This window comes from Oncorhynchus clarkii, chromosome 22 (genome assembly GCF_045791955.1).
Source record: "Oncorhynchus clarkii lewisi isolate Uvic-CL-2024 chromosome 22, UVic_Ocla_1.0, whole genome shotgun sequence".
Classification (NCBI taxonomy): domain Eukaryota; kingdom Metazoa; phylum Chordata; class Actinopteri; order Salmoniformes; family Salmonidae; genus Oncorhynchus; species Oncorhynchus clarkii.
Window position 1 is genome coordinate 30,929,486 of NC_092168.1, and position 19,639 is coordinate 30,949,124.

At 41.9% G+C, this 19,639-nt stretch overlaps 1 protein-coding gene and 2 non-coding genes across 3 annotated transcripts in view; all 3 read left to right on the forward strand.

The window, feature by feature from the left end:
* The first annotated feature begins 387 nt into the window (after window positions 1-387).
* On the forward strand, window positions 388-496 carry trnal-caa (transfer RNA leucine (anticodon CAA)). Its single transcript has 2 exons — window positions 388-425; window positions 451-496. It is a non-coding gene; the product is annotated as a tRNA-Leu (tRNA).
* A 401-nt stretch (window positions 497-897) lies between these two features.
* Window positions 898-1,006, forward strand: trnal-caa (transfer RNA leucine (anticodon CAA)). Its single transcript has 2 exons — window positions 898-935; window positions 961-1,006. It is a non-coding gene; the product is annotated as a tRNA-Leu (tRNA).
* Window positions 1,007-10,646: 9,640 nt separating this feature from the next.
* The window catches only part of LOC139380767 (leucine-rich repeat and calponin homology domain-containing protein 1-like), a 91,028-nt gene continuing 82,035 nt past the window's right edge, over window positions 10,647-19,639 (forward strand). The window contains exon 1 of the mRNA XM_071123779.1: window positions 10,647-10,964. Within this exon, the coding sequence (XP_070979880.1) occupies window positions 10,748-10,964 (217 nt within the window). The 5' untranslated portion in view covers window positions 10,647-10,747. The remainder of the gene's footprint in view (window positions 10,965-19,639) is intronic.

Genomic DNA, 19,639 nt, shown 5'->3' on the forward strand with positions numbered 1-19,639 from the left:
TATTTCTTAGTTCATTTTGATACATGATCTTTGTGTTATTTTTGTAATTGTAATTTTTGAGGAAGTCCTTTAACGAGCCAAACGGCTAGTGTAACATTTCATAACGACACTAAACAAGACACGCCTCTTTTTACAATAACAATGAATGACTCGTCGTCCAATTGGTGGTGAAAACACACGGTCACGTGGTGCAACACGACTCTCTCTTCAGCTTGCTAAACTACTGCTAAAAATGACAAATGTGTTCATATTGGCAAGTGTTTGGTTTATTGTAAAGTAAACTCAGTAGTGAAACTAACTACCCAAACAGTTATCATCAACAAGCCTATAAAATGGGCACTGCTATGTGTATCTTTATAAGTTGTGTTACTTCATTTCTTTTCAGTTGTCAGGATGGCCGAGTGGTCTAAGGCGCCAGACTCAAGGTTCTACCTTCCATAGTAATGGGGTTTCTGGTCTCCGAATGGAGGCGTGGGTTCAAATCCCACTTCTGACAAACTTTTTGGGGTAGATTAAATTAGTAAAAATAGCAACAAACGAAAATATATCACATCATTCCAGAGCAAAGTAACGCCGTTAAAGTGCCATATCTGGTATAAAGTTCAGCCACTGACAAAGCCATAAATCCTAATTTTCACAAGAAAAGTGATGCATTATTTCCTAATTTCCATTGAGCAAATTGTTAACGCTAGCTGTGAGATGTTTGCAATATTACCAGTAATGTTGCTAGCTATTCCCTAACAAAATGTGAACTAGCTAGATTTGCTAACAAAATGGAAATTCCCAACTAGCGATATCATACATTTCACGATATCATACTGTGAATTAATTGAAAACTGTAGTACCGCACTTCATCATATGAAGAAAGGCTCTTTTTTCTCAGGAATACTCGGAGTTGTCAGGATGGCCGAGCGGTCTAAGGCGCCAGACTCAAGGTGAAAATCCTTCCTGGAAAGGGCATTCTGGTCTCCGAATGGAGGCGTGGGTTCGAATCCCACTTCTGACAATAATTTTGGAGCTTTCATTTTTTAATGTAGTGAGTATAGAAATACACATGTCTTATTGTGAATTGTGAAAGTTAGTTATAAGACAATAACAAATGTAAAATGGATGATATTTCAAGCCTCGTCAACCTGGGTTATTCAGCAGATTGCTTAGGCTAACCAATACAAAAAATATTACAGATGTGGGAATCAGCATAATGATTGATCAGTGGTCGAAATGTTTTCACTCTGATATCAAAGTGAGTGACATTGCTTTTTGGCCTTTGCCAATAATAAGTAGTAGTAGACTACTAATTGTTTATTTGGAATTAGAATGTGAGATGATTCACTCAAATCTCCAATAGATGTCACTGTGTTCCAATGTTTAGGTGATACCAAGCAGCAGATAGAGCACTGTATTTCTAAAATTCTAAGAAACGTGAATACAGGTTAAAACAATCCTACAGTAGTTTGATTTAAACAACCTGTTCTGGTATTAGATCTATGCAGCATTTTCTCTTCTGCCCATGATGGCTTTTGGTAGGATGGGGAGAGTCTGTACCTGACTCAGTACCTGCTTCTTTCATTTGACATGCTTAGGGAATTAAAATGTAAATTGTCTACTTACTTGGCTCTACTTCAGTTCCACAGCCTATACAGGGGAGGTGCTGGGAGGGAGCAACATTCCTCCGCCTGGGCAGGAGACAGAATTGTGAGGAAAATTGATATATAGACTGTTATACTAGATTGATTCACATTGAAATAAAGAGAACAAATGTACTTTACAGAGAGCAGAGAGAAGTAATACCATGACTCAATGAGAACCATGTTCAATTTGTGCACACGCCCATCCCCTGTAGGAATAGTCATAATCAGTGAAGTTAGTATCCCCGCCTGGTATGTCAACTGCATCGAATGCAACCACAGGACTCTCCAGAGGGTGGTGCGGTCTGCCCGATGCATCACCGGGGGCATACTGCCTGCCCTCCAGGACATCTACAGCACCCGATGTCACAGGAAGGCCAAGAAAATCATAAAGGACCTCAGCCACCCGAGCCACGGCCTGTTCACCCCACTACCATCCAAAAGGCGAGGTCAGTACAGGTGCATCAAAGCTGAGAGCGAGAGACTAAAAAACAGCTTCTGTCTCAAGGCCATCAGATGGTTAAATAGTCACCACTAGCTGGCACCCTGCCCTGAACTTTAGTCACTGTCACTTACCGGCTACCACCCGGTTACTCTACCACACACCTTAGAGGCTGCTGCCCTATGTTTAAGTACTTTAGTTTAGTAAACTCTGCCGCGAACCACTGGGTGGTACATTGAAAGATCCATTCTAACAAACACTTCCTCTGGAAGATCCATTCTCACAGACACTCCAAAACCAAGAAGCTAGAACTACAAAAAAGACATGGTGATCTCTGGTGGACAACCAGAGACTTACACAACCAGACTTTCTGTCGATTACCCCCGTAGATGGATTGAGTGTTTTCAACAGAGAGACAGCAAAGACATACACACGTAAAAATATACATTGCAATTATTTCGAATGAGCAGCCGTTCATGTGCAAAGTATTCACATTTCCATGAGCATAGTTATCAGCTATATGAACGTTAGTGGAATTCCTTTCCGTCTCCCTTTCCCTCTCTTTTGAATCTGCCATTTTGTGTAACAAGCCATAATATTGGTTTAGTCCACTAGGGACTTTTCATTGCATCAATGTGTAAGCTATCCTATTTGTTTGTTTATGTAATTCTGTGTGATTATTTAGTTTAGTTCTTAAATAAATAATTAAGCCAATTTGTGTATCGCTGATTCATCATTCATCCTGTGGCGGGCCGGGCGCAGTGCACGCTGACATGGTCGTCAGGTGTACGGTGTTTCCTCCGACACATTGGTGCAGCTGGCTTCCGGGTTAAGTGGGCATTGCGTCAAGAAGCAGCGCGGCTTAGTTTGGTTGTGTAAGAACATTCCTTGGGTTAAATACTGGATGGGGGAAAGGAAGTCTCCTTCTCCTGTAATTTACAACTGTTGACCATCCAGCAGCTACCTCCCCCTCTGTGGGAGAGAGAGAGGCCTTGTTACTGTCAACCCCCGCCAGTCGGATCTGACCCATTCTGATCCTCACAGGAGAGTGGCTACCACAGCATTCTGCACCGATACACCATCCCATCTGGTTTGCGCTTAGTGGGACTATCATTTGTTTTTTAACAAGACAATGACCCAACACACCTCCAGGCTGTGTAAAGGCTATTTGACCAAGAAGGAGAATGATGGAGTGCTGTATCAGATGACCTGGCCTCCACAATCACCCGAGCTCAATCCAATTGAGATGGTTTGGGATGAGTTGGACCGCTGAGTGAAGGAAAAGCAGCAATCAAGTGCTCAGCATATGTGGGAACTCCTTCAAGACTGTTGGAAAAGCATTCTAGGTAAAGAGGTATGAGAGAATGCCAAGAGTGTGCAATGCTGTCCTCAAGGCAAAGGGTGGCTACTTTGAAGAATCTAAAATATATATTTGGATTTGTTTAACACTTTTTTGGTTACTACATGATTCCATATGTGTTATTTCATAGTTTTTATGTCTTCACTATTACTCTACAATGTAGAAAATATAGAAATAAAGAAAAACCCTTGAATGAGTAGGTGTGTCCAAACTTTTGACTGGTACTGTCTACTATTTTGAAGGGGTGTCCATAAAATGTTGTATATACAGTCGTGGCCAAAAGTTGAATGACACATATTAATTTTCACAATGTTTGCTGCTTCAGTGTCTTTAGATATTTTTGTCAGATGTTACTATGGAATACTGAAGTATAATTACAAGCATTTCTGTCACATCCTGACCATAGAAAGCCTGTATTTTCTATGGTAGAGTAGATCAGGGCATGACTAGGGGTTTTAGTCTAGTTTATTATTTCTATGTGGGGTTCTAGGTTTAATTTCTATGTTGGTGTTTGTGTATGATTCCCAATTAGAGGCAGCTGGTAATCATTGTCTCTAATTGGGGAGCATACTTAAATTGCATTTTTCCACCTGTGGGTTATGGGATATTGTTTATGTTTCTGTGTTTGGAGTTAGTGCACTTTGCACCTCTTGTCACGGTTTGTTCGTTTATTGTTTTTTGTTTTGTTAAGTTTCACTATTATTAAAGCATGTGGAACTCTACATTTGCTGCGCCTTGGTCCATCTCTGCAAACGAATGTGACAGAATATCCCATCAACAAAGGACCAAGCAGCGTGTCCAGGAGGAGGAAGTATCCTGGACTTGGGAAGAGATCCTGGACTTGGGAGGAAATCCTGGCAGGACAGGATCACCTTCCTTGGCGGGAGTCGCCTAGGAGCATGAGAGGACAGCAACGACGTTGGGGAAGAAGGCCACAGACACCCCAAGATAATTTTTTGTGGGGGGTACATGGAGCAGTCGGCGGAGCCGAGGAGTGATCCAGAGCCAGTCTGGGAGAATTTGGAGGAGAGAGAAATGGGAGAGTTGAGTTGGTGGAGGATGCACGTCATTTGCCCTAAGGAACGTGTTGTCAGTTTAGTGCCACCTGAGTAGGCTCCCCGTAATCGTCCTGAGAAGTGTGTTAAAGTTCGGGTACAATTGATGCCGGCTATATGCACCAGGTCTCCAGTGAGTCTTCACAGCCCAGCACGTCCTGTGCCAGCTCCTCGCACTTGCCGTGCGAAGGTTGTCATCTGTCCAGGACACGTTGTGCCAGCTCTACGCTCCAGACCTCCAGTGCGCCTCCACAGCCCAGTACGTCCTGTGCCTGCTCCTCGCACTCTCCCTCAAGTGCGCCTTCCCAGTCAGGTGTGTCCTGTGCCTGCTCCTCGCATTCGCCCTGAAGTGCGTGTCACCAGTCTGGCGCCACCTATGCCGGCCCCACGCATCAGGCCTCCAGTGCGCCTCCTCAGTCTAGAGCTTCCTGAGACGGTCCACGGTCCGGAACCTCCAGCTCCATGGCCGGAGCCTTCCCCTGCGCCGATGCCCAGTCTAAGCTCAGCGTTCAGTCCAGCTCCAAGGCCAGAGTCTTCTTCGGCGTTGGTGCCAAGTCCAGACACGGCGTCCAGTCCCGCTCCAAGGCAGGAACCTTCCTCGGTATCTAGGTCCAGTCCAGGCACAGTGTTCAGCCTGGGTCCATGGCTGGATTCGCAGGATGAGCGGGTACTTCATCCCGCACCAGAGCCACCACCGACACTAGACACCCCCCCTAACCCTCCCTTTTTGTTTCAGGTTTTGTGGTCGGAGTCCGCACCTTTGGGGGTGGGGGGGGTACTGTCACGTCCTGACCATAGAAAGCCTGTATTTTCTATGGTAGGATAGGTCAGGGCGTGACTAGGGGTTTTTGATCCGATAAATGGTGCAATCTTACTGGCAGCAATATCCTTGCCCGTGAAGCCCTTTTTGTGCAAAGTAATGCTGACGGCACGCGTTTCTTTGCAGGTAACTGTGATTGACAGAAGAAGAACAATGATTCCAAGCACCACCCTCCTTTTGAAGCTTCCAGTCTGTTATTCAAACTCAATCAGCATGACAGAGTTATCTCCAGCCTTGTCCTCGTCAACACTCACACCTGTGTTAACGAATCACTGGCATGATGTTCATTTGCATGGCAGAGGGACTTTGCAATTCATCTGATCACTCTTCATATTTTTTTTATTTTTATTTAACCAGGAAGGGCTCATTTGAGATTAAAATCTCTTTTTCAAGAGCGGCCTGGCCAAGATAGGCAGCACCGTCATTACAAAAAAAATTACAGACAGACAACATGAAAGACTACAAGTAATCTAGTAAAAAACATTGAATTCACAAGAGTATAAAACAGCAAATTAAAAACATTGACAGGTCAGGGAATCAGCCTCAAAATCCGTCATCATTGATTTTAAAACAGCAATCGGGACAAGTTCTTCCAGTTTAAAAGCATTTTGTAAGAGGTTCCAAGATGATGGCGCAGAGTACATAAAAGCCCTTTTACCAAATTCAGTTCGGACATTTGGAACAGTTAGCAGGATAAAGTCCAGCGAACGAAGAGAGTACCCACCACATTTCTGAACAATAAAAATGCACAAATAAAAAAGGTAGTAAACCCAAAATGGCTTTGTAAATAAAAGTATACCAGTGACTGAGCCTACGAGTGACTAGAGAAGGCCAGCCAACCCCGGTATACAAAGTGCAGTGGTGCGTAAGGGTTTTGCCGTTTAAAATAACATTCTGAAGTATATGCAAATTACCATCATACAAACTGAGGCAGCAAACTTTGTGAAAATTAATATTTGTATCATTCTCAAAACTTTTGGCCACGACTGTGTGTGTATGTGTATATATATTTTTTTGTGTATGTCACGTGAATGCTGTATATAAAAGTATCACGTATCTAAGATTTTATATGTAAAATGTATGTAGCGTATACGTATCAAAAAAGTTATTTTTGTCCTCTGAAGAGGATGGGTTAATAAAATATATAATTTTAAAAAGACAAGATGAATAGGAATGGTATTTTAGGCTGTTGTATGATGACTATGAGGAATATTATCATGGTTAATCAGATGTGTGATGGGGTTGTAGCTGTTTGTTTTTACTTTTAAATTACATGTTAGTGCTCCTGGTTATTTATCTATTGTCTGCCCAATAATATAGTGCATCCCCATCACATAATACAAACATGTGATATGAACCACATTAACTCAGAGAACACTCTTCTCTCACATGGTCCCACTGATACATCCTTCTCTGTCATGGCTTTGTTTTCCACACCCCTAAATGGTTTCCTCTCCACATCCTCTATGACCACATATATAATATGACTGGGTTGGTTGGTTGACTTTACTACACATAAATAACAATAGTTAATAAGAGAGGTTGACAATGAAAGAAATTCATACAAGAGTATTACATTTTTTTAAAATCTTGCCTATCTTAATTTCAACTTTAATAACCCCTCTTCCATCCCACTTTATATCCATTGTCAGTGGACACAACAGAGTTTGTCTTTGGGGGGTGGATGCAGGTTTTGGCCCCATAAAGGTAGATACAATAGAAAGTTATAGAATATATTCGTGTTACAACCATAGGTATCTCTATTGTGAAGGGAATATTTTCACATGAACACCAACCTTTTTGATATCATGTGAGGCCATATTAGAGTTGGACAGTCAAGTGCGTGTGAGAGCTCACTGTTTGAAGGAGGACATTGACTTTGTAGAGCTCCTCAAACATAAACAGAATTTGTCTCCTGGATCCATAAACAAACAATATTATCATATTAGAATATTGCAAATAAACAATATATCAATGGGCATGTCAAGCCTATACAGTATCTACAGTGTCTTCGGAAAGTACTCAGACCCCTTGACTTTTTCCACATTTTGTTACATTAAAGCCTTATTCTAAAATAGATTGAATTGTTTCATTTTCCTCATCAATCTATACACAATACCCCATAATGAGAAAGCAACAATTTTTTTTTTGATATTATTGCTAATATATAATTTAAAAAAACTTAAATATCACATTCACATAAGTATTCAGACCCTTTACTCAGTTCTTTCTTGAAGCACCTTTGGCAGCGATTACAGTAATGAGTCTTCTTGGGTATGATGCTACAAGCTTGGCACATCTGTATTTGGAGAGTTTCTCCCATTCTTCTCTGCTGATCCTCTCAAGCTCTGTCAGGTTGGACAGGGAACGTCGCTGCACAGCTATTTTCAGGTCCAGAGATGGGTTCAAGGCTCTGGCTGGGACACTCAACGACATTCAGAGACTTGTCTCGAAGCCACGAATGCGTTGTCTTGGCTGTGTGCTTAGCGTCGTTGTCCTGTTGGAAGGTGAACCTTCGCCCCAGTCTGAGGTCCTGAGCACTCTGGAGCAGGTTTTAAATCAAGGATCTCTCTGTACATTGCTTCGTTCATCTTTGCCTTGATTCTGACTAGTCTCCCAGTCCCTGCTACTGAAAAACATCCCCACAGCATGATGCTGCCACCACCATGTTTCACCGTAGGGATGGTGCCAGGTTTCCACCAGACGTGACTCTTGGCATTCAGACCAAGATTTAAATCTTGGTTTCATCAGACCAGATAATCTTGTTTCTCATGGTCTGAGAGTTGAGGTGTCTTTTGGCAAACTCCAAGCGTGCTGTCAAGTGCCTTTTACTGAGGAGTGGCTTCCTTCTGGTCACTCTACTATAAAGGCCTGATTGGTGGAGTGCTACAGAGATGGTTGTCCTTCTGGAAGGTTCTCCCATCTCCACAGAGAAACTCCAGAGCTCGGTCAGAGTGACCATCGGGTTCTTGGTCACCTCCCTGACCAAGGCCCTTCTCCCCCGATTGCTCAGTTTGGCTGAGCGGCCAGCTCTAGGAAGAGTCTTGGTGGTACCAAACTTCTTTAATTTAAGGATGATGGAGGCCACTGTGTTCTTGGGGACCTTCAATGCTGCAGACATTTTTTGGTACCCTTCCCCAGATCTGTGACTCGACACAATCCTGTCTCGGAGGTCTACGGACAATTCTTTCAACCTCCTGGCTTAGTTTTTGCTCCGACATGCACTGTCAAATGTGGGAGCTTATATAGACAGGTGTGTGCCTTTCCAAATCCTGTCCAATCAATTGAATTTACCACAGGTGGACTCCAATGAAGTTGTAGAAACATCTCAAGGATAATCAAGTCTCATAGCAAAGGGTCTGAATCCTTGTGTAAATAAGGTATCTGTTTTTTTATACATTTGCAAAAATTTCTAAAAAACTGTTTTCACTTTATTATTATGGGGTATTGTGTGTAGATTGCTGAGGTTTAAAAAAAATCATTTTAGAATAAGGCTGTAACGAAACAAAATGTGGAAAATGTCAAGGGGTCTGAATACTTTCCGAAGGCACTGTATACTGAAGTTAAGATACATGTACACCTGCAGCAAGTGGTATTGAAACCATAGGAACCATCACAAATGTGATTCTTTCCAGAATCTCTGAAACAATTTAGTATTCTATCCAACTGTAAAGTACTCACCACTTTGTATAATCCCAAAACAGAGGACATGGTCGAACGTGAGTCTTTTTGTCACGTGACGTCTAAAATCATACAGCTGTAAAATTGTCAGCTTGTTGAGCAAGAAATGGGTCAGATATCTCATTCTGTTGTTATAAGTGCCCTTATAACCACACGTCAGTGAATGACAAGTTTAGATAACTGAACTCTTTTAATATTTGTTTAAACATTTGCACTGGTCTACTGCTCCAGTTCAGCAGTCCTAGGTAAATTAGTGAGTAAGCTCCTATGTCTTTGTGTAATTAATGTTTTATCAAAAGGTCAAAGGCTCAAACTCCAAGTAGTGTCTTATAATTACTACATATTATGTTTGACCTGAAAAGTGTTATAATACTCATCCCAACATCTCACAAATCTCTGGTGAGGATTGAGTTATCATTCACAAATAAATAGAATTAACCTAATCCCTATGTAGTAGTCTTGCTTATTAATGTTGAGATCAACAATACTTTTCCCCCAGCTTTTTATTCCTGTTAGGTTCCCCTCGGTGGGAAGTAATGTCTTGTCCAGCATGTTGTAGAAACCAACCTTAAGCCTATTGAATCAACTTAACAATTGTGTGTCGCACCACAATGCAGCTTGAACAGATCGGGGAGGTATGATACTAAAAAAGTAGCATTTTATTTTTCTTGTACTCATGTTCTGCTAATAATAAAATATGAAGTGAGGGGATGAAAGTGACAAAAAAGTGACATGAAGATATGGACTGACTTTTCAGGTGCTGAAAAGAAATAGTAATACTGTCATGAATATTGGGAATAGCAGAATTATAGGCTATTTGTTGTGCTGGGTTCATCTGAAATAGAATCCAAGAGGATTTTACCTGCTCCAGATGGCACCAGAGATGATACATGTATCATAGTCTGACACTCCACCTCACTCACTCTTTTCTTTCTGTTTCTGTATGTTTCTGAAGGCATCTCTCATTCTCTACCTCTCGCCTCGCTGTCTCTCTTTCACTCTCTCTATGTGTGTGTACAGCCTCCATAGTGCGATCAGTGATCAGCATATCTGCTGATGCAAGGTTATTCAAGCGGTCGACTCAGCATTCTCATTGGCAGTGAGCCCCCCCCCCCCCCTCTCTCTCTCTCAATTCAATGGGCTTTATTGGCATGGGAAACATATGTTTACATTGCCAAAGCCAAGTGGAATAGGTAATAAACAAAAGTTAACAAACCATTCAAAATGAACAGTAAACATCTTTCTCTCTCACACACACACACACACACACCATGCTAGACTACTCATTTGTAGACCCATTGAACTCTAGGAATTATCATTCATGATATGAATAGTATGATATAAATGTTTTTCTGTAATTGAGTTAGAAGTTGTTATTGCCGGCTTATTAATCATTCAAAATCCATAGCCCCTGTGACTGCATTCCCAATATCTGTTTTGTGTCACTCAGTTTATATGAACTACATATATTACAGATGTAGCCTACGGTACAGACATTCGTGTCATACAAGTAGCTCTAGGTCTTGAAGGGAAACTATGTCAGTTTTATGTAGGTCTATAGTCAGCAGGGGTCGCAAAATCCTAATCTACCAGTATGCCGTTGGCCTGGCTACAGTTCATTGTAGTACAGTGAATTGCGCAGCCGCATGGGAGCGGAGGCAGTCAAAGAGGAAATTCGCGCACCGTTGAAGTCTCTCCCGTAGTTTGTGCCTGGATACAATCGTCGTAGCGCATTTAATTTGCAATAAAGGTGAGGCGAATATGGCGACGTTGGGACCAGACCCTCGTCCACATTCCCAGCTCGCGTCTACCTCTATACAAAGTAACATTAGCGGCAATAACGTGCCAACTAACCGTGGCTTGGAAAGAGCGTTGGAAGAAGGAGCGAACTCCGGGTTTTTTAACCTCAGCGCCAGGAAACTCAAAGAATTCCCTGGGACAGCATCTAACTTTGATTTATCAGATACAGTGGAAGCAGGTAAGAATAGAAAACACTGTATAATTTTTTGGAATCTCTTCCGCTCCTGCGCCCAGGGTTCCCGACAAAGTGCATGGATTTGGGAAATGAGGTATTGAGAGGAATGGTGTTGTATTCTGTATAAACGAAGATAACTTGCTGTGTGAAGTTTGTTCGAATTAACAATACGTTTCCATTCCATTCCACAAAAATGAACATGATTGAGAATTTTATAGACAGACAATGGACATGCTGTGCCTGGCGCACGACTGAGCTTTCCCCTCTAGATGCGAAGAATAAGCTTTGGGCCAGATGTTCAGTATTGTGCGTAGAGGCAACTACACAATGGGGCATTATAGAAAGCTTGGGCATACCGTTCCAACTATAGGCTACCTCTGACTGTATGTTAATTACAAACAATAACTGAACATCACGCTGTGTAATTGTGTCCAAAAGATGACGTGGAAATCCCCATATTATTTCCCAGAACCATACAATCTTGTTTTCGGTTTCACACTGACTGCAGCCTATGCAGGACCTAGGGCGAAATTATGGTGTAGATATTGGGGAGGATGAACAGTAGATGGAGGTCCGGGGAGCTTTATTTTTTTGTAAACTTTTTTATATTGGAGGGGTATTTAGAAAATACAGGAAAAGGTATAAGTGCAATGTCACAAAAAATATTTATGTTAGGAATTGTCTTTCTTTTTTTGGGAAATAACTAACGTCCTGCTTTTTAACACATTTTGCCATGGGGCAGATAGAACATTTGCAGTTTTATAATGCTATTCTTAACATTTTGTCATGAGTCTGAAAGAACATTTAGCAGTTTTAAAGCGAATTTCCTGCAACTCTACACAGTTTGTCATGGGGCAGAGAGAAAAATGTGCTGTTTTATAGCGCATCTCATACTATATTTCATATTTTTCAATGAGGATGCGAGAACGTTTAGCTGTGTTAAGGCTCATTTCCTGCTCCTTTACACATTTTGCCATGAGGTTGAGAGAACATTTTGTTGTATTAAAGTAACTTTCCAGGGAAAATCTCACATTTAAAAGTTCTGTTAACTCATACCCAAATAATGTTGTTGAATCATCCTATACTCGTATTTGTGGCCAAAGCATAAATTGGAGAAAACGCTTTAAAAACCCCACCTCAAACTTGTATCTTAAACAGACTGTTTAAAAAATGCTTGCTATTTCCTCAAAGAGGGAGCTGGCCAATCAGTGGTCTACTCACATTAATATTTTTAATGACCTGTATACACCCACACCATTCTAATGTTGGGGTATGCCCACAACATTCCAACAAAGAAAAGCTGCCTCTAAATATACTTAATGACCCTTTTTTGGAAATAAAACTATTTCACTCATAATTATAATGAATTATAGTTCATATTCCATAGAAATCTGGAAAAACTGGATAGTCACTTTAAAGGTTGACTTCGTGTAAAACCACAAAAAATACTATTTAAACTGTATAACTGATCAATGCACCTTCATACCAGGTTATTTAATGTATTTATTTTTTACAACCAAATCTATTTAAAAAAAATGTAAATGGCATGTTATATGCCTAGTTAAATAAAGGTTAAAAAAACAACATAAAAAGCAAGTTATTGAAGGGTCGAGACAACTTTATTATGATTTCACGTTTCAGAGAAACTTACACCAAACAGCAAATCACTTCGTCATCCTCTTTGTGTACAGTAGTATGGGGGCCCCGAAAACAAACATGAACAAAGGCTCCAAAAACACCCAAATACATCCTTTTAGAAACGGCACAGCTCTCAGTATCGTGATGTACATGTTTAGATGTTGTACACATGAAATTGTGTAATTCTGAACTTCTGCAGCGTTATATTCATTTTTTTTGCGACTCGAGCGATACCTCTCAGTCTATTTTACAGATAACTGCCAAAATAAAGGAAACGCATGAGTAAATGAGGGATACAAAGTAGAGGTTGACACGGGAACAGTGCTCCCACTGCCTTCATTCCCCAAATCTCGTAATGTGGTTATCAGCTGTGTACAGGTAACTGTCTCCTTAACGCTGAGCAGCAGCCACAGAGCAGTTGCTATGGCTACTCACACGCGAGTGGCTGTATCGCGTTAGTGGAAACCAAGACTGATCTCAACGTCAATCTTTGACTAGCAGAAGTTACTTTTCGTAGCAGGTTAGGATAATTGACGTGAAAGGTTAGGATAATTAGGTTAAGGTTAGGAATAGAGTTAGCTAAAATGGTCCCTAATGCGGCTCGAACATATCTAGCTACAACAAGGCTTGCCCTGAGAACAGTCTTCGTTTCCACTAATGTGATGCTGTTGCAGAGCGGGGACAGACAGACATGCAGCTAGGAGGGAGTTATTTCAGAGATCTGGGCATATAAATGAGCATGGGACGGGACAGTTATTTTTATTGGGATGGGACAGGAAAGTTCCGGGGTTATAGAACGGTTGCGGGATCAGGACAGTACGGGTAAAATAATTGACAGGAATGAATAGTCACTCGTGTGTCAACCTTTAATACAAAGTATATTGAAAGCAGGGGTGCTTCCACACTTCTAGAATCTATGCCAACACGCATTGAAGCTGTTCTGATGGCTCGTGGTGGCTCAACTCCCTATTAAAGACATTATAGTGTGTTGGTGTTTCCTTTATTTTGGCAGTTACCTGTAGCAGCAGGCTGCACAGTAAATAGAACCGCTCGATAATGCTCGAGTCGCGTAAAAGGGAATATAAAATTAGCATAAAGAATGAAAACTGTTTTTGGACATTCTGTTCATGTTTTTTCAGTTTCTCTAAAACATGCGAAATCACAAAAAAGTTGTTTGGACCCTTCTACAACATGCCATTTACATCAAAATAGAGATTTGGTTGTAACATTTCTCCTTTAAAGCTAATTTCCTGCAATTCTACACATTCTGTCATTGCTTATGACATATGCTATCTGGGGGGCCAACCTCCAGTGGGCCCACAACTCCCCCCAGAAATTATTGGGCAGATGTGTCCCCCCCATCCCCTGTGACAATTTCACCTATGTCCTGGACAGTAAAGTTTGCATTGTGTCAACCAACAGTCACACTATGAACTTCATTATTTTGTACTCTAGATTGGTTGGGCCATGCATGACTGAGCACTACAGCAATTCACCATTGACCTGTGAGCCATGTCAGTAGGCTATAGCCTAATAAGGTGTGTCAATGAGTTTGACAGTAATTCTCTGTCTTTGTGTGACTACCCTGTCTGCATGTTTTTAGGACTGCACACATAATTAGACAGTAACTGCTTTATGTGATGCACATCACTGTAGAATAGAGAAACTGGATTGTAAAATAAATTATTGCATTAGGCCTAAAGAGTGCCTGGGTTTGGAAGCAGTAGGTGGGGACTTCCAGTCCATTGTACACATTCTGAATTTATGATAATAAATTACAGTTGGCAACATTCCATCATCCTTGTCCCCACAGACACACACCAGAGGCAACAAACAGGCCTTTAGCTACTCTTTTGTCGTCAGTCAATCAGTCAGAAGGAGTGTTTCTTTATATGCACAGCACCACTATAACCAAGTCTGAGGAAGGGATAAGGCTACCTATAGGTGACAGTCTACACTGATGACTGGTCGAGGAAGTATCAAATCCAAAGTGTGCTTTGTTATTTTGCATGGGAAATCCCTTGATTGCGGTTGCACCTTTAACTGTGATGACATCATGAATCGTCTGTAATATTGTACCTAGAGAACGAGTCACTACAGGATAGCACTGTCAGGTATCAAAAGTATACACACTCACCCAGTTGTTCTTACTAAACTTAGGAAACTGCGCTTGGGACTTTTCCTATCTGCCTAAAACCAAAAGATTACGTCTACACGGTTCCTACATGTTAGTACCTGTGTACAGACTGATGCTGGTATGCAATACCACATTATGTGGCCTGAATCTGATGTAGGTGCCCTTTTAACCTGCTGCCCTCATTTCCCTGGCATTGAGTTCCACTCTGACTGAGATTGATCCGTGGCCCTGGTCGACTGCCACAGCAGGGGGGCCAGAGGACTGCTAGAGGTGACAATTGCTCTACTACTGTCTGACTGGGTTCACACACTGATAACATTACTCACAGTTAACAAAACACACACCAGGGCTGTGAATTGCCAGGGACCTCACAATACGATATTATCATGATGCTTAGGTACCGACACAATATGCATTGTGATTCTTACGATTCTATGTGTATTGCGATTCAATGTTCCAAACATATTGCTCACCATGTTTACTCATGGCTTTGATCCGTCATGTAAACAAAAGCGCTGTAAACAAATTGGATCCCTATTTAAAAAGAAGATGGAGAACAAGCTACACGTATGAAAAAAGTTTTGTTGCAGGTATAGCCAACTAGTGCAAAAATAATACTGCTATATTGTCAAAACGATACATATCAGGATATTATTTATGACAATATATAGTAACTGTGAAGGTTTTCCCTTACACACACAGCTATTGACCCTACTGCTCTGTCCACTCACTGCGAACTTCACTCACAGTTAACACACACAGACAAGCACTGGGCCACACAAAGTGCTTACAGTTGAATTGAGCGAACATTGGAACAGTAGGCTAGTATCTTCACCCAAACTCGTCTGTTAGGTTTGGTCACTCACTCTGTTGTTTATAGATATAATATTAACAGGTAACGTCAACATTGTTGGGTATATCAACATTGTGAAGTTGCACTGGGATGAAGGAGATGACTATATTTGGATAAAAAATATAGTTTCTCTCAAATTAGCTTAAGGTAGTTGCCTTCAAACTGTGTTTAACTGTGTGTATGAGTGTGTGTAGACAGATGGAGATCCTTCCTTACTCTTTGATGTTATGAGGGTCCTAAAAGTGTTTAGCCTTAAAAGGTCCTATGGGTCGAATCAGATAGCCGAAAGTAGAGGAGGACACTTCAGCAACATTACCATTCTGCCTTCAGGACCTCAGAGCTCAACTCACCCAGACCAGAGGAGCCCTTTTTAGGCTGTCTCTAGAAATAGCCTGATTGATTTCATAATGATTCCCAGGGGAGGTTTTTGAGGAAATGGGAACCATACAGAAATGTAAGAAAGTCATCCTCTTCAGCTAGTGATGAATGTTGCCTGAATGTTTTGGTGATGTTATGTATCTGATGGTAGCATTTTTCTCCTTGGTTATTTATGTTTCATTGTAATAGTCAGTTCTAGTGGTTTTAGAGGCATGGGCAAGAAACGAAACTGCACTGCAGCCTCCCTTTCCATTCTAAACAGCAGAGAAGGGCATTTTTGGCATTGTTTCAAGGCATCCATACACATTCTGTAACTACATCATATAGCCAGACTCTCCCTCAGTGTGTGTGTGTGATAAGTGGAGGCTCCTCAGAGGAGGAAGGGCAGGACCATAGTGATTTTTTTTTTAAATAGTGAAACATTATAAAAATGTTGATTTTAAATCTATACAAAATATATTCACGTCACCAAATTATTGATTAAAACATCACGCTTTGCAATGAAGGTCTACAGTGGCCTCAGCAGAACTCTGTAGGGTAGCAATAGTACTGAAAGCATAAGCTACAGCTAGCTAGCACTTCAGTGAATAAAATGTGCTGTGTAGTTGACTCAAAAAGGGAGAAAGACAATATTTGAACAGTTTTTAACAAAAACATTTCTTCAAAAATAAAGGAGAAGCATGAGAGAGAGGGAGAGTTAACGATGTTTGACCTACTCAAACACCCAGCTCAAACAGAGAGGGAAGCTATGTTAGCTAGCTGGCTATGGCTATCCAAAATTGGAGCTCTTCCAAGTCAAGGTAAGCTTTTGGTTTTACTAATTTATTACCACCGGGGACGCCGGTGTAACTGCTAAAGTGCTTGCTCTGCTGACTGTACTTTACTGCATGATTGTAGCGGGTTCACTAATGCGCTAGTTCTATTAGCTATGTTTACTATGCCTTTAGATAATATGGTGACAATGATGTAGGCTGTGTGTAGCGGTTAGCGGTTATAATATGGAGGCTTGGCTTGGAAAGGTTTTTTACCTTGTCACAGACAGCGGATGTGTTGTTAACTGAAGTCCACAAGCGAAGGGAAACGGTGGGAGAGGAGGAGAGCGAGTAGATGTCGAGAAGGAATTACAAGGGGCAAAGTGATCATGTGGCTGCTATGAAAGTGAAATGTGTTTGCGTGTAGTCAGTTCTAGTGGTTTTATTGGCCTGTTCTGAGGCATGGGCAAGAAACGAAACTGCACTGCAGCCTCCCTTTCCATTCTAAACAGCAGAGAAGGGCATTTTTGGCATTGTTTCAAGGCATCCATACACATTCTGTAACTACATCATATAGCCAGACTCTCCCTCAGTGTGTGTATAAATTCAGCCAATTCTGTTGAAAACCGTTTCTTAAACCGTAGCAAACGGAACGAAACAGGTATAAACAGGTATAAACATACCTGCATTTGTCCAATAGAAACTCTTGTTTGCACTGTTGGACTAATGAGTACACCCTAGACTAGCTATAGATGCAGGCAAGAGTGTGCAAGGCGGTATTGAATGTGTTACTGTCACCTTGATTACAAAAAAATTCTCTCAACCTATGCACCTACGTTGTAAACTTTCATTCATAGGCTAGGTGATGGGTATAGGGAAATTCAAGTATCATGTAGTAGCCTATGTTACATTGAGCTGGGTGAATGGAATATAAATGACAGTCATCCACTATACTGTAACAGAAATAAGGCCATACTCATAAAATACATTTGCGTACTCCCTCATCTTAAACGATACCGACCGCCACTGGTGATGTGCTGTGATGTCAGAGATCCGGTTCCCTGGTTCCTAAAGAGCCACCTTCCTCCCAGTGTGTGATCCTATGTTTACGACCCTCAGTCCCAGACCAGACCCACCACTGTTCTTTCCCTGCCAGGATCTACTCTTGTACCTACTTCAATTTCTCTCCCTGTCCCCTCCCTGGGATGTCCTGTCCTGTCCCACACACACACACACACACACACACACACACACACACAGTGTTGGAGGGAAAGTCTGTCCTGTATGTGTACGGACCACACCTGAGAACTGTCAAAAACCACAGCAGAGAACTGTCATAATCCACAGCTCACAAATCTTCTCTCCCCCTCTCTCTGTTCCTCTTTCTCTGCGTCTATTTCTCTCACTCACACACACACACACACACGTTTGTTTTACTATACTATTTGTGGCGACCAAGCAATTGATTCCCCTTCAAAATCCTATCTACCCTAAACCTAATCCTAACCTTTACCCCAAATCAAATCAAATGTTATTTGTCACATGCTTGGTAAACAACAGGTGTAGACTAACAGTGAAATGCTTACTTACAGGCCTTTCCCAACAATGCAGAGAGAAACATATAAACATAATAGAAAGATAATAACACAAGGAATAAATACACAATGAGAAACCATACCATGGCTATGTACACGGAGTACCAGTACTGAGTTGATGTGCAGGGTTACGAGGTAATTGAGGTAGATATGTACATATAGGTAGGGATAAAGTGACTAGGCAACAAGGATAGATAATAAGCAGTAGCAGCAGCGTATGTGATGAGTCAAAAGAGATGGTGCAAAGAGGGGTCAACGCAGATAGTCCAGGTAGGTATTTGGTTAACTATTTAGCAGTCTTATGGCTTGGGGGTAGGAGCTATTCAGGGTCCTGTTGGTTCCAGACTTGGTGCATCGGTACCACTTACCACGAGGTGGCCCGTCAGGAAGTCCAGGATCCAGTTGTAGAGGTGGGAGGTGTTCAGTCCCCGGGTCCTGAGCTTGGAGGGCAATATGGTTTTGAACACTAAGCTGTAGTCAATGCACAACGTTCTCACATAGGTGTTCCTCTTATCCAGGTGGAAGAGGGCAGTGTGGAGTGCAATAGAGATTGCATTTTCTGTGGATCTGTTGGGGTGGTATGCGAATTGGAGTGGGTCCAGTGTGTCTGGGATGATGGTGTTGATGTGAGCCATGACCAGCCTTTCAAAGTATTTCATGTTTACAGATGTGAGTGCTACGTGGCGATAGTTATTTAGACATGTTACCTTGGTGTTCTTGGGCACAGGGTCTGCTTGAAACCTGTAGGTATTACAGATAGGGTCAGGGAGAGGTTAAAAATGTTAGTGAAGACACTTGCCAGCTGATCAGTGCGTGAGTACACATCTTGGTAATCCATCTTGCCCCGGGGCCTTGTGAATGTTAACCTGTTTAAAGGTCTTGCTCACATCGGCCAAAGAGAGCGAGATCACACCGTCGTCCGGAATAGCTGGTGCTCTCATGCATGGTTCGGTGTTTCTTGCCTCAAACCGAGCATAAAAAGCATTTAGCTCGCCTGGTAGGCTCGTGTCACTGGGCAGCTCGCGGCTGTGTTTACCTTTTTGTAATCCGTGATAGTTTGCAAGCCCTGCCACATCTGACGAACATCAGAGCCGGCGCAGTAGGATTTGATTTTAGTCCTGTATTGCCTGTTTGATGGCTCGTTGAAGGTCTTAGCGGGATTTATTATAAGCGTCCGGATTAGGTTCCCGCTCCTCGAAAGCATCAGCTCCAGTCTTTAGCTCAGTGCGGATGTTGCCTGTAATCCATGGCTTCTGGTTGGGATATGCACTGTACGTATGGTCACACTGGGGACGACGTTGTCGATGCACTTATCAATGAACTCA